This window comes from Hibiscus syriacus, unplaced genomic scaffold, assembly GCF_006381635.1.
Source record: "Hibiscus syriacus cultivar Baekdansim isolate YM2019G1 unplaced genomic scaffold, ASM638163v2 tig00111566_pilon, whole genome shotgun sequence".
Taxonomy (NCBI): Eukaryota; Viridiplantae; Streptophyta; class Magnoliopsida; order Malvales; family Malvaceae; genus Hibiscus; species Hibiscus syriacus.
Genome location: NW_024063122.1, coordinates 2,078,368 through 2,095,291, shown reverse-complemented (window position 1 = coordinate 2,095,291; position 16,924 = coordinate 2,078,368). Strand labels below are relative to the sequence as shown.

The window sequence follows — 16,924 nt, the reverse complement described above, 5'->3', positions numbered from 1 at the left end:
TACTAGAAGTATATATCCACCCTTTGGTTGCTTTCGAGTCTCGGCCTCAATTTCAAAGTCATCTGCTCCACCAACAATTTTCCAACCCATTGACTCCATTTTTCCTTCATATATCAGTTTACGCAAATCAAATTATTTTGTTACATACACTTTTCAATATACAAATATAGATAACTACTCTTGTGGTAAAACGGTTTTCTTCAAAAGAATTTGAATGGCCACACCAAAATGTGTCGGCACATTTATACAACCTATAATATCATTTTCTACCTATAATATTTAATAAAAATATCGACATTTATATTTTTCCTTGAATATCTATTTCTACCTGCAATCGGTCCCAAATGCTTCCTTACTCCAAAACCTCAAACAACACATAAAAAACCCTACCGCGATTACTGTAATAATTAAAAATTAGGGTTTCGACAACATACTTTTCGATTCGACTGCAGCAACAAACAAACAAACTTCGCTTTAGAAACGCCTTCTGAAATGCAGCAACAATTACTCTTCGATTTCAAAAACTCGTCCGTTCTATCTTTTTTCAGAGGATATTTATCTATGGCCTTTATATTTTCATCGGATATGTTATTTATATTTAATCGATACAAATACAAAAGTGTCGATATTTTTATGTCAGGTGTCGATACTTTCGAAAGGATAATTACCTATTTCTTTGAAAGTGTCGATAATTTATTACACGTACTTACGAAAGTATCGACACTTTCAATATATCCGGTATCATTTTACCGGTTTTATCATTTTGATACCGGTTTTATCATATTTTTACCTGTTATATCGTTGTGGATCGATATATTTTTTTAAAGTATCGACACATTATAGGCGCTATAACTGATTCTCTTTTAAATTCACAAAGTGTCGATCCTTATATAACGTATCGACACTTTTAAATTTACCGGTTTTATCATTTTGTTACCGGTTTTATCATTTTTACCTGGTATATCGTTTTGGATCGATATATTTTTTAAAATTATCGACACTTTTTAGGATTTATAACTGCTTTTAAAGTTATGTAATTTATGTTTCAATTTATTTAATAGTGTTTCATGTTTTCCACCTACAATATTAATTTAATAATTTAATTTACACAAAATTTTATTTGATTGTTTTGATATTTTATAAAATATTATTTAGAATTTAAATTTAACAATATTAACCAAATATAATAATAAATATGTTTTCAACAGTGAAATAAGTATGGACACTTTTATAAAAATGATATATACTTTTTTGAAAGTTATGTATTTATGTTTCAATTTTTTTTAATAGTGTTTCATGTTTTCCAACTACAATATTAATTTAATAATTTCATTTACACAAAAAATTATTTGATTGTTTTGATATTTTATAAAATATTATTTAGATTTTAAATTTAACAATATTAACTAAAGATAATAATAAATATATTTTCACAGTGAAATAAGTATGGACACTTTTATAAAAAGGATAGATAATTTACAATATAACAGGTAAAAATATGACAAAACCAGATTCATTATGACAAAACCGGTAAAATTTACTTGATATGTTAAAAGTATGGACACTTTTATAAAAAGGATAGATACTTACCGATAACCAAAGTTTACCGGTTACCAAATTTTTTAATAGTTTTTCATATTTTCTACCTAAAACATTATTAGTTGTCAACATAATAGGTACCGCTAAACCGAATTTATTAAATACATTTTAATGTATCCGGTAATGCTATATATTAGCCGTATATTAACCCGTCACATTCCCGCAGCGAAGAGGAAGCTTGTCAGAGCCATTCAGATGTCAGCTTTGCTTTCCTCCCTCTCTCTTCCTACTATTTCACTGCATACGAAAAGGCAGAAATATCATTCACAATGAAATGATGAGTCTCCTCGAGTAGAAAGACCAGTGTTACCTAATTCGCCCCCACCCCTACCAATCTCGTTTCAATTCGTCCGTGTTCCAATTCGGTAAAGAACGCGTATTGGAACGATAAAAAAACAAAGTTAATAATAAAGAGAAAAGAGTATCAAGATTCTAACACCACATTCAATATATATACTAACCTTGAGAATAAATATTTTTTAAACTGTCATTAAATAGAATTGGAAATAAGAAAAATCTGAGTTGTACCAAAGCTTTTATGAGAATAAAAGATTCCTAAGCAAACGCTGAGAATATTTCCAAGAAACTTATCGTAGAATGGACGTGAAAAAGTACCCGTTCGATAAGAGTAATGTGATTCGATGACATTTGAACGAAAATTGAAACTTAATTCTAATCTTACTTGTTTTTTTTTTGTGCAATTTATAATTCAAAATAATTAACCAACGTTCGATAAAAATTGATCATATTTTTATTTTAATTCGAATTTAAAATATCCAGTATTACAACAACAGATAAGCAACAATGTATCAATTTTAAATGTTGTAGGTGCTCACCCTTCTCCCGACTCATGAACTCTTAAAAATAAAATTTTTTTTTGGTAACGTTTTACCTTTTTTTATCTTTAAAAATAAGTTTTTTAATTATTTTAAATAATATTTTTAAATATTCCACTTACTCAACCAAAAGTCACCTACTTCAATTCAAATTAAATTTCAAATTCATCGAAAACCCCAAATTTTCAAAAATTAATTCATAATTGATTTTTAATTAGAATTTTTCGTTTAAAATCGTGATGACAAGTCTTTTATATACAATTATTAACAGTATCAGAAATATTGAGCAAGTAGTTAATAAACGAACCGGAGCATTTCAGTGAGAGTGGCCGCGGTACTCAAGTCGTCGGCTTCCCTTGCTTTGAGGATGCGAAACATAAGAGCAAGTTTAACCTGAGTCCTCGCACTTTGTTGAATTACGAGTCTAGTTTCCCTCTTCAATTCCTCGCACTCCGACTCAACCATCTCAAAATTTTTTTTAACTTGTCTTTGCCCTTCCCTTATGCTCTTTTGCTCCTCGCTTATCTCCTCCATTTCTGATTTCAACCTTTTGAAGCTTTTCTCCATGTTCTTCATCCCCTGATCACCATATCAGTTATATAATTGTAAACTGAAATCTGAATCTGCAGCAGGAAGTATAATTACCTGCTTAGCCTTTGGTTTGAAACGTTTATTGCTCAGCGCGGAAGTCTGGAGACAGCAACGTAAAGAGAAAGGAGCCATTGCTACAGGTGCAAAGGGTTTCCTCATACACTAAAAGATAGATTGATTTACTGAAATATTTCTCTCGTATAGTTATTATATACTTAATATGATTAGGTTGTTCAGACTCGCGTCATCGCGCGAGATCGCTCGATGAAGAACCAGAGTCGCGCGACTTTAGCCTTTTAGTAAAATATGTTAAATGTGCTGTTGTTTGATTGATTGTTGCTTCCTCCGCCTACTTGAAGGTGGACCCCTTTTAGATTCGAAAGTCTAAACTATTCAGTTGAATTGGGACAATAAATAAATATAATATAAAAGTATATTAAATGAATTAATTTTGGCGATGGTAATATTTGAGTTATAATAGTTATAAATAGTTTATTTATTCTGATTTGAAGAAATGATTTAATGACGATATATTAGCTTATTTATAAAAAAAATATTTGATGTCTTCATAAAAGAAAAAAGAAAGAAAAAAACATATGAAAGCCCTCTCTTAATCATGCATTATGAATGTTGTAACAATCCTTAACGATGTGTTCTAGAATTATGATGATTATTTGTAATTTGATAATGTATATAGGATATGCATATTTGACAATTGAATTTTAATTTATTACACGAGTTTACCAAAAGTATATCAAAAGAAATAAATTTTCTAAAACATTAACCTGCAAAGAAATTCTTACAAAATTCTCGATATTCAAAGAAATGATAACAAAGATATTATTCATGAATAAAATTCATAAGAAATATAATAATTTTGAAAGAATTATGATAATTGGATGAAATAATTAATATATACAAAAATCTTAATGTTTTTGTCTTTTTTTCATCTTTTTGTTGTTATGGATGACGTATTCTTTTTCTTTGATTCTTCTTTGCTTTTTGTTGTTGTCGTAATCGTTCTTTGAATGAGTTTGGAATCGGGCTTCAACTAAAACAAAATATATTAAAACCATCACCGATCATTTATGTTTTTTTAAAATTAAGTTGATCGGACATCTTAATTTATCATCATACTGGATCTGTATTTTACCAGAAATATGTTAGATTCGGGAGTGATTACAGTCAAGGAATGATTAGTACCATTGTACTGCCATCGACGCAGATCTAAAATGAACTGTCTCGGATTTTACCTCTTCGGTGAGACTTTTTACTTTCCCGACGACCTTTTACCTTCCGACGAAGCTCCTCCGCGTCCTCGATGTTCTCCCACGAAATAAAGTTTTAAACTTTATTTTTCTTCACTTTCGGTTTCAAAAAGTTTGTTGTTTTTTGTTGTTGATAGAATTTTTGTTGCTCGAATGTTTTTTATTTTTGTTTACTGTTGATATTTGGCTGCTCAATTTTCTTGGTGCGTTCTTCTCGTTGCATGGCCGGAGGCTTTTATAGCCTCGTAACCGACTTTTGTGGTCCCGAATATCTCGGTGTGTTGATGATTCTTCCGGGATGGTTTAGTCTCGTTCGGCATCATTGGTGGTTGGTGCGGCCGGAAAACTCGGGATGGGTTAGTCTTGGGTTGTTCGGCCGAAAATCTCACTGGTTGCTGGGGCGTAGCCTCCACGCGTGCTACTTGCTTCCCCTCGTGCGGCGCCACTGATTAACATGAAACTCTAGTTTTTTGTTGAGCTTACCAGGTCTGTTGGCTGGGTTAGGTCTGCCTACCCCGTCAGCTAGGCCCCTTGAACTGTTGGACCTAGACCTTGACCGGAAATAAAAAAAATAAATAAATTAAAAAACATATATAATACTATAGTTTGAAAAACGTATATATATATATATATATATATATATATATATATATATATATATATATATATATATATTAAAATAGTCTTGAAAACATATATAATATATTTTTCGAAATGGTTTGGAAAACGTATAATATATTATTTTTTTAGGATGTTGAAAACGTATATTTAAAAAAAAAATTGACAACATATAATACTATATAGTTGTTATTATTACATATTATTATTTATTTTCTTATTTTCTTATTTTTATTTTTGGTCAAGGTTCAGGTTGAGCAATCCAAAGGGCCTATCAGACAGGGCTAGGCAGGACTAACCAAGCAAACCGATAATTTAAATATAATCAAATCGGTAATATTAATAAAGTTATAAAAGTATATAATCCATATTTAATACATAATATATTAATTAAAAAATTCGAATTCAATCAATATGAATAGATTTATCTAATTTAAATATAAACCGATTTATCATTATCAATAATAATGATAATAAAATCAACTAATCATCAATGCAACATCTTAAAGATTTATCAAATCAACCTTTTATATGATAATTATATTATTCGAAAATATATTTAATTTTACTTCTTTTATGGAGTATATGGTATAGTACGTGGGATTGGAGTAAAAAAAAAGGAAAAAAGGGAATGAGTCCCTTTCGAAGGCCCAATAAAGAAAGCCACGCTTTCATTCAACATCATCAATAAAATGCACCCTTTTGTTAATACATCATACTGTTGAAAGTAAACAAAAATATGGGCGGCTGAATTATTTGGTTTGGGGCGGCTAGTGGTCAAATTTGGCCACCAAATTATTAAAAAAAATAAAGGGATAATTATAATTTAGTCTAGGTACTTAGGGTATTTATAAGATTAATTCTTAAGCTTCAACTATAAATATCCTATCCTATTTAGCTTCAAAACCATCCTAAATTGTCGTAGCATTCATGTCCATTTCGAGGCCACATTTATTAACCCTATCCTTAAGATATACACTAGGAGAACAAGAAAGTGTTGAACTTCTACTTCAAAGTCTACCTGATTCGTATGATCAACTCATCATCAACTTGACAAACAGTAATGTCACCAATCTAGTCTTCGATGACGTTGCAGTTGTTGTTCTACAAGAAAAAAATCGGCGCAAGAACAAGGAAGATAGACAAATAAATCTGCAACAAGCAGAAGTGTTGACAACGATGAGAGGGAGATCAACAGAACGTGGCCAAAGCAACAGTCACAAACATGGTAGATCGAAGTCGAGAAGCAAGAAAAATTTAAAGTGCTACAACTATGGAAAAAAAATGGTCACTTGAAGAAGGATTGTTGGAGTCTAAATAAAAACTTCAATCCACAAGGCAATACCGCAAACACTTTAGATGATAGAGATGCTCTATACTATGAAGCGTCAACCACCGTGGAAGGTAGAAAAAGATTTGCAGATATATGACTCATTGATTCGGGAGCAACATATCACATAATCTCAAGAAGAGAATGGTTCCATTAGTATAAACCTGTCTCAGGAGGATCTGTGTATAGTTGCAATGATCATGTCTTAGAGATCGTTGGCGTGGGAACCATCAAATTGAAGATGTATGATGGAGTAATTAAAGTTGTTCGAGATGTACGGTATGTGAAAGGCCTGAAGAAAAATTTATTATCCTATGGATTGTTGGATAATAATGCAAACAAGAATGAAACACAGAAATGAATCATGAAGTTGTTCCATGGAGCGCTTATGGTAATGAAAGGCGAAAATATACCATCAAACTTGTACATGCTAAAGGGAGAGACTTTGCTAGAAGCAGAAGCCTCTGTTGCCTCATGTAGTTCAGATTCTGCAATGCTATGACATCAAAAACTTGGACATATGTCAGAACAAGGAATGAAAGTCCATGTGGAGCAAAAGCTACTTTCAGGCTTAACAAAGGTATCACTTACTTTGTGTGAGCATTGTATAACAAGTAAGCAGCACCAGTTGAAATTCAACACGACAAATTCTAGAGGAAAAAGTGTTCTAGAATTGGTTCATTCTGACGTATGGAAAGCATCAGTTACATCCCTAGGCGGAGCAAAATACTTTGTCTCATTTATTGATGACTACTCCAAGAGATGTTGGGTGTACCCTATTAAGAAAAAGTCAGATGTGTTTTCAACTTTCAAAGACTTCAAAGCGCTGGTGGAACTTGATTCTGGAAATAAGATTAAGTGTTTCAGAACAGATAATGGAGGAGAATACACAAGTGAAGAATTTGATGACTTTTGCAGGAAAGAAGGCATCAAAAGATAATTCACAATGGCGAACACTCCTCAACAAAATGGAGTGGCAGAGCAGAAGAACAAAACCTTGTTAGAAAGAACAAGAGCAATGTTGAGGGCTGCAGGCCTAGAAAAATCATTTTGGGCAGAAGCAATCAATACTGCATGTTATTTGGTGAATCGAGCTCCATTAACTGCAATAGAGCTGAAGACACCAATGAAGATGTGGAATGGTAAACCAGCTGATTATTCAAACCTCCATGTGTTTGGAAGTATTGTGTACGTGATGTACAACTCCCAAGAAATTTCAAAGCTGGATCCAAAATCCAGGAAATACAAATTCTTAGGGTATGCTGATGGAGTAAAGGGGTATCGCTTGTGGGATCCCACTGCCCGCAAAGTGATCATCAGCAGGGATGTTATCTTTGTATAAGATAAACAAGAAAAAAAATAAGAAGATGGTAGCACTAAAAAGTCAGAGACTACGCAGATAAATGTGGAAAAGGAGTTTGAACAATGAGATTCTTCTGAAGTAGAACTAGCACATGATGAACAAGAATCAGAGAGTTATGAAGTTTCAACAACTCGTCAATAAGATCGTGTGAGAATAAGTCCCAATTAGCACTCAGATTATGTTATAGAATGAAATATTGCATATTGCCTTTTAACAGAGGACGGTGAGCCATCAACATACCTGGAGGTAATAAACAACTCAGATTCTTCATTGTGGATGATGATAATGCAAGAAGAAATTGAAGCCATTCATAAAAATAATACATGGGACCTTGTGCCACTACCACAAGGAAGGAAGCCAATTGGTCACAAATGGGTCTTCAAGATCAAGCGAAATGGTGACAATCAAGTTTAGAGGTATCGTGCAAGACTGATGGTCAAAGGATATGCTCAAAAAAAGGTATTGATTTTAATGAAATCTTTTCTCCTGTGGCTCGACTAACAAGAGTTCGTGAAGTTTTAGCAATGTGTGTTACATTGAACTTACATCTAGAGCAACTAGATGTTAAAACATCTTTTCTTAATGGAAATCTTAAAGAAGAGATTTATATGCTCCAACCTGAAGGTTTTGAAGAAGAAAAAAAGAAGAACTTGGTTTGCAGGTTGAACAAATCTCTGTATGGTCTAAAGCAGACGTTGAGGTGTTGGTATAAGAGATTTGATTCCTTCATTATGTGCCTTGGATATAACAGACTTAATGCAGACCATTGTGCTTATTTCAAGAGGCTTGGTGATAACAAATTTATTATATTGTTGTTGTATGTGGATGACATGTTGGTTGCAGGACCAAACAAAGATCATATTGAAGAATTGAAGGCACAACTGGCTAGGGAATTTGAAATCAAGGACTTGGGATCAGCAAACAATATTATAGGTATGTAAATTCACCGAGACAGAAGTAATAGGAAGATTTGGTTTTCACAAAAGAATTATTTGAAGAAGATCTTGTCACGATTCAATATGCAAGATTGTAAGCCAATTTCTACCCCTCTTCCTATTAACTTCAAATTATCCTCCAGTATGAGTCCTAGCAGTGAAGAAGAGGGGATAGAGATGTCTCGAGTTCCGTATGCATCGGTAGTGGGAAGTTTAATGTTCGCTATGATATGCACAAGACCAAATATTACACAAGCAGGTACATGGCAAATCCAGGCAAAGAGCATTGGAATACAGTAAAGAGGATCCTGAGATATATCAAAGGGACCTCAAATATTGCATTATGTTACGGAGGATCAAACTTACTTATCAATGGGTATGTCGATTCTAACTATGCAGGGGATTTGGATAAAAGCAAATATACTACAGGATATGTGTTCAAAATTGATGGTGGAACTGTAAGTTGGGTTTTAAAATTGCAGTCAGTTATGGCTACGTCCACAACAGAGACAAAATATGTAGCAGCTACACAAGCCAGTAAAAAAACAATTTGGTTGAAGATGCTATTGGAGGAGCTTGGGCACAATCAAGAGTATGTCTCTCTGTTTTGTGACAGTCAAAGCGTCTTGCATCTAGCAAAGAATCTAACATTTCATTCAAGAACAAAACACATATGAGTTCACTACCACTTCATTCGTGAAAATATGGAAGAATGGACGGTAGATATGCAGAAGATCCATACCAAAAACAACATACCAGATTTCATGACGAAGGCGATCAATGCTGATAAATTACTTGGTGTCGATCCTCTTGTGGCATGTTAGAGACGTAAGCAACATGAAGGTACAAGGTAGAAAGAATGGTGTGAATATATGATTCTTCCAATCAAATCTTCAAGTGGGAGATTGTAGAAAGTAAACAAAAACATGGGAGACTGAATTATTTGGTTCAACAAGTGGGGCAGCTAGTGGTCAAATTTGGCCACCAAATTATTGAAAAAAATAAAGGGATAATTGCAATTTAGTCCCTACACTTAGGGTATTTACAAGATTAGTCCTTAAGCTTCAATTATAAATATCATATTCCATTTAGCTTCAAAACCATCACAAATCATTATAGCTTTCTCCCAATACTAGAGAATTTAGAGAGTTTTCTTAAGAGTTGTTTTCTCTATTTTATTAAGAGAGAATTGTTATTGTTTTCTCCTTGTTAGATCGAGAGAAGTTGTAATTCCTATTTTCTTATAGTAAAATTCTTCTACCGTTGCTCGTGGTTTTTACCCTATATTATTTAGGGGTTTTCCACGTAAAATTTGTGTCTTCTTTATCTTCATTTTTATTTTCTCAAATTATCAGTTACGATTTTGCTCTATCCAATAGCCGTATTCCGCAACACATACGCTTTATCAAATTTTTATTTAATGTGAAATTAGTTTATATGAAACATAATTTAATTAATAAATTCGAGGGCTTAACAGCCTGAAATTACTTATTCTTTCATAAATTAATGAAAGATGTGTTCAAGTTGTTAATTAATTCACATAAACATTAATTATCCCATTGAGTAAAGGTAGGAGTAGGCTGTAGACAGGGCAGAGGACAGGTTAGCCCATTGTTTTTTAAAACTCCATGGAACGGTTAGTACACAATACACCCTTAATTTATGATAATATATATATATTAATAATTATACGTTTTTATATAAGAACATATAAAATTTAAAATAATTTTTAACAACTTTTACGTAACAATATAAATTGTTAGACCTATAAAAAATTTATTATAATTATGTCTTGATAAAAAAGTTATAAACTTATTGTATGTCAACTAAAATACATAAAAAATAGACATGTATATCATATTGTTACTGACAAGGCGACTCTGGCTTTAATGTCCGATGATCTCTTTACTCAGCTTGTATTAAGCCTACGCGTGAAATAAACACAAGTTAAATATTACTTTGTGAGGCAAAACTAATCATACAATGAAATCATTTTTTTCAAGTCATTTTCATTTCTTTGTAATGCACCCGTAGTGCCCATACGATCATTTATAAACATATTATAAATTTTGTGGTTTGTACAATAGTGCCGAAATTGTTATTCATCAACATATGATGAATTCTGTGATTTGCACACTTAGTACCAAAACGGTTATTCATTAACATATGATGAATTTCGTGAATTGCACACTTAGTATCGAAACAATTATTCATCAACATATGATGAATTTCGTGGTTTGCACACTTAGTGCCGAAACGGTTATTCATTAACATATGATGAATTATGTGATTTGCACACTTAGTACCGAAACGGTTATTCATCAACATATGATGAATTCCGTGATTTGCACACTTAGTGCCGAAACGGTTATTCATCAACATATGATGAATTCCGTGAATTGCACACTTAGTGCCTATTTGGTAATCACCATGCACATATATTTAACAATCATGCATCTATAACTGTTATAACATATATAGTTACACAATTAAGTGCACTCACCTGGCTTGCCTCACTATCGAATCCAAAATGCAAAGCTGATTACTCAGGTACTTTGCCCTTGCCCTTCGTTTTGCTGGACTCGGGAACTTGATTTTTATCTACTCAGTCGCCCATTAAAGATACACACAATATCAATTGTTAGTATATTTCCTAACAATTATACCGAAACAATACTCGAGATTATTATTATTATATTTTCTATAACAATTCCAGACTATCTTCACATTTTTGGCTCATTAGTATCGATGCTCATACCATGGTATCGATACTACTATACTAGGGTATCGATACTCTATTATGGTACCGATACAATTTTTGCATTCTGTGATCAATGGTATAGATACCATCCTCATAGTATCGATACTCCACTATTCGTAACGATATCACTTGAATCAGTATCGATACTACTCAGCAAATTCTACTGATTTTAAGCCTATAGTATCGGTAATGTTCTATCAGTACCAATACTCGTGCCCATAATTTCCAATTTTCAACCCGATTATTACCCAAATGGAGTCAAATTTCGTTTTATTTACCCCCAATAACACTATTAAACTCTTCTCTACTTATTCATACTGACTTCTTTCTAATAACTGCTTAAAACGTCTAATATATTCCATGAACATTCAATTCTAAGAATCACACCACTTTTCCAACATGTTCTTAATCATATCGAACGTTTCTAATATCTCATTTGCCTCTTTGACAAGTCAAATCTACCAGCAAACATCAATAAACACTAATATACTAACATATCATTTCAAAACTCATTTTCTAAAATCTCTAATATTTCCTCTATCTCAAAGTTTTAATCCCATTTAATCATTCCTTAAGTTTCTATTATTAGGGGTGTATTCGGTTCGGTTTTCTACCAAAAATTGAACTGAACCGAAATAAACGGGTTTTTAAAATTTAAACCGAAACCGAATGGTTAAAAAACCAGAAAAATCGAAACCGGGTTTTTCGGTTCGGATTGATAATTCGGGTTTTCGTAAACCGAAAATAATATTCCATATAATTGAAAAAAAAACATTGCCTGCTTTGATTTTCAAAGAAAAAACTATAAATTCAAAAAAAAAATTACCTTACAGATACTGAAAACACATATATAATTCACATATATAATCCATACAAAAATTGCTATGGATGATCCACATTCCACATATATAATCCATACAAAAACTATAATCCACATATTGTTTGCAGTTCGGTTCACACTACAAATTAAACAACCAAATCAAAGTGTAATTCAACTATCAAAGTTAAATAAAAAGTTACTTGAAACTAATCATCCATGCAGATGCTGAAAACTTTTCAGCCTTCAAGTTTAGTTTTTCAGTCAGCTCTCCATCACCCAGACCAGAATCTAAACCAACACATTAACGAATCAATAACAATCCATATTTTATGTTAAAAGCAACATTATTTCACATTTTGATTAACATTTTCCTCCTAATTAACAAATTACATTTGAATTGAGATATATTTAAATTTAAAACTAATGTTTAATATATTATCAAAACAATATTTCAATATCACAAACAGAAACAGTATCTAAATATTATCATGTCATAAGCTGCAGTAACATTAAATCATAGAAATTTAAATCGGTTTGGTTTCAAATATTATCATGTCATAAGCTTTATAACATTAAATCATAGAAATTACCTTTGTAAGTGTCCATCTTCGATCAATCATCAATGGTCATCATTGTTTCATTTAGCCTTAAATCTTCAAAACCTATTAAAAGTCAAAAAATATTTAGAAGTAAGAATATTTACAGAAATGAGTTAAAAAAATATTTATAAGTGTTTACATAATTATTACTTACCACTCTCAATGTTCTCCATTTCTTCAATTTGTTCCTCTTTTTGGATTGCTATAGGTGATGCTCTCAGCCAATTTTGCACACAAATGAGACACTCAACAATTTGTGGAGTTAAAGAACTCCGGAATGAGTCAAGAACACGACTTCCAGTGCTGAAAGCAGATTCTGAAGCCACTGTAGTTACAGGAATTGCCAAAATATCTCGAGCCATTATAGAAATTATGGGATAGGTCTGACTTTTGTTCTCCCACCAATCAAGCAAATCAAATTTCTTAACATCATGTTCTACTTTGTCCTCCAAATATTTTTCAAGTTCAGATTTTCCTTCACTAAACACACTTTCAACCCTCTTCCTTTTGTACTTGGTCTTGGAATAAGCAAACAAATCAAGCAGCTCATCATTTTCAACCCTAGAGATATTAGATTGAGAAGCAACACTTGGTTCCTCTTGGGATTTACCACTTAACAAACTATAATGATCAAACAACTCACTTAAAGTTTGTTTTACAATTTCACTTAATTGCTCAGCTTTCTCAGCATCGTAAACTTCATCAATCACAAAGATTACATAATCCATCTTGTGTCTAGGATCTAAAATCATAGAAATAAATAAGAGTGGATTAAGATTTTTCACATTCCCCCAATACTTGTGATATTTTTCCCTCATTTTTGAAGCCATAAGTTTTATGCTTGAGTTTGGATCATTTAACTTATCATTAATTCTCATTCCAATGCCAAACACAACATGAAAATAATAATTGCTAGTAACATATGAAGAACCATACAACTTCAATGTAGCATCATAAAAGGCTCTTAAAAATGGCAATAAAGCACGAGCATGCTCCCAATCTAAGTCAGTATGTAGACCTTTCATTTTTTAACTTGAAAGCTCATCTCTATACTTAAAATCCTGCTCTCCCAACCTGTCAAAAGCTGTTTCGAATTTCACAACTGCATCTAGCATTAAAAATGTCGAATTCCATCTAGTTTCAACATCCAAGCAAACTAAACCCTTTCTCTCAATTTTTTCTTGCTCAACACACTACTTAAACCTTTGCATCCTAGCTGGTTATGACCTAACATATCTAACAGCCGAACGAATTCTAAAAATTGAGTCATCCAAATCTTTCAAACCCTCTCTAACAATTAGATTTAATATGTGTGCACAACACCTCATGTGAATGTAATCATTCCCTAAAATGTTATGTTTCCAATTGTTTAGCCTTTTTTTATATACTTGATCGCAACATCATTGGAGCTAGCATTATCTACTGTGATTGTGAGCACCTTATCTATTCCCCACTCAAGCAAGTGTTTTTCAATGTATTTCCCTATCACATCACCTGAATGACTTGGAATGAGTGTAAAATTTAAGATTCGTTTATGTAATTTCCATTCATCATCAACAAAATGAACAGTGAGACACAAGTAACTAAGGTTTTTCCTAGAAGTCCATATGTCAGTAGTGAGAGAAACCCTTTGATTGAAACTCTTAAAATACTTAAAAAGTTTATCTTTTTCTTCCAAGTAAACTTCTATGCAATCCTTTGTTATAGTGAACCTAGACAGAACTTGGAATCTAGGTTGCATCATATTGCAAAAATCTCGAAATCCCTCATGCTCAACAACTCTAAAAGGCAATTCATCCATGATAATCATCCTAGCACAATATTTTCTACATTGTGTTTGGTCAAATTTCCAAATAACTAAACCCAAACTTTGCTGCCCATCCTCCTCTGATTTAAAACACAAATTTTGCTGTTTTGCATCTACCTTGTTAAATGGGTACTTAGGACAACGTTTCATATGATTATGCATGACACTAGTTCCACTTTTAGTTGGACATTTAAGGGTTTTTCCACAATAATTACAGCTACATTGTGGAATATCTCCAACTACACAAGGTAATTTTGTAAAATGTTCCCAAACTATAGAACTTGTGGTACCTAACCTGCCTCTGGTTTTTTTAAAGGCTGCTGAAGATTAGATGGGATGCTTGAAGAAGCTGCAGCTGATTGATCAGTTTTGACAACATCATTTGAATTATTTGGAGTATCACAAGGAGTTTCAACATCAACACAAAACATATGAGTAGCACTAGATGATGAAGATTTCATTTTCTGAAGGAAAAAACATTTTACAATGACAAGAAAAGTTTGAAGAAAGTGAAAGTTGAAGCAAAAGGAGGAAGTTGAATCAAAACATGAATTATGTTCATCGCACAGAAATCATCATCATGCTAAACTCAATCAAAGCAACACAAACTATTAACCTCACTACATATTAAGCATGAAGAAGCATAACTCGAATAACTTAAAATACACACCAATGCTCGGATTAACAAGATAAACAAAAGTCATGTAATGACATTGAAAACAACTTAACGAGCTTAAAGTTTATTGAGATAATCAGTAAAAACAATTTAAAGTTTTAAACACATGTCAAATAAGGTAGAATGTAAAAACACATATTTATCACATAATTTAATCAAATCTCGAATCAATTTCAGAGAATTTATCTTTTTATTTCCTAGTATCTAGATAGATACATGAATACAATATTCGAAGACAATACAGAAAAAGTTTAAAGTACTCACAGCACTCGAAGGAAACACCAAATGTATATCTTCACAACCAATTTGTGCATTTTCAATATGTGAAAATGTTTTGCCAGATAATTGTACATCTTTTCAGTAATTGTTTTGTGATTTTTCTCTCCCCAAAGCTCCCATGACAAAAAAAAGCCTGAGATGCCACCGGCACTAACTACAATAGCTGATATGAACAATTTGTTTCATATGAATCCATGGTATGCTCATTCATTAAGATTTCCATTATTACAAAGGGACACTTAAGTTATATTTCACTGTTTTTTTTTATCTCCGTTAGTTTGTAGACACCAAGATGGTCTTCAAGAGCTGATAAAGAGCTGATTAAGTTATATTTCACTGCTTTTTTTTATCTCCGTTAGTTTGTAAACACGCTCAAAGTATATGTCTACAAGGAAGGAAATAGACCCATAGTGCACGCCGATTCTAGAGCATTTTGGCATTCTAATATTTTATTTTAGTGTAAAAATCTTTATTTTAAAGTGTTATTTATTTATTAACTAAATTTTTTTATGAAACCTTTTTGTTCTAATATAAAATGTCAAAAGTCAAAATATTTTTTTAAATAAAATAATTATTTCGATAAATATTAGAATTAATTTTTATATTATGTCTTAGAGAATATTAAAATTATAATTTGGGTCTAAAAACAATTTTTCAAATATAAAATTTAAAAATTTCATTTTTAGATTAAAAAAACATTTTTTAAATATATTTATTAGTAAATATATTTATAGAAAGGAGATGATGGAGAAATAATTTCATAGAAAGGGGAGAGATGGAAGGGCAGGCAGCTCTGTTTGTCCGTGAGTAATATAAATAAACGAAAACCTTTCTAAAACAATCTATCAGGTGGTGTTTGTTTTTATAGATATAAAAGGTCTGCAATCTGTGAATCACATCTGCAGGCATCTGCAGCAGAAGATGTGGACCAAAAGTCTACAGTCTACAAGAAGAAGACTATTTATTTTTTAACATATACAGACTGCTAAAATAAACTAAAATATAAATAAACTAAAATATAAATAAACTAATTTTTTAATCTTAAAAAAGTTTTGCAATACTGAGATTTAAATAATTTTAGTTTTACAATACTAAAATTTAAATAATCCATACAACTACAATAATAAATTTTTTTGAAAAACAAACACCACCTTATTAATTCTATTATAAGTCTCACATAATCATATGTATTATTAGTTTTATAAGTTTTATAGAATAAAATTTATAAATGATCATTAAATTATATAATTTTTAAACATTAAATTATCTAAAGTTATATAATAATATTAAATTTTGAATTTTATTATCATATGACACAACAACATTAATTATCATTAAACTATTATTAATCAATGAATCATACATCTCTCTTTTCAAAATTTTAAAATATTTATTTGAATATTTTCAATAATTTTATGCAATTATGTAATACTTTTAATTTT

The 16,924-nt window shown here is 31.6% G+C and overlaps 1 protein-coding gene across 1 annotated transcript; it reads right to left on the bottom strand.

Annotated features, from left to right (window-relative positions):
- Window positions 1–1,748: 1,748 nt before the first annotated feature.
- Window positions 1,749–3,191, bottom strand: LOC120165031. The gene is made up of 3 exons (XM_039174627.1): window positions 3,081–3,191; window positions 2,743–3,014; window positions 1,749–1,836 (listed from the first exon to the last, which is right to left on the bottom strand). Exons 1-3 carry the CDS (start codon window positions 3,183–3,185, stop codon window positions 1,791–1,793), a joined length of 423 nt encoding a protein of 140 aa, XP_039030558.1. The 5' UTR covers window positions 3,186–3,191; the 3' UTR covers window positions 1,749–1,790.
- Window positions 3,192–16,924: the final 13,733 nt, after the last annotated feature.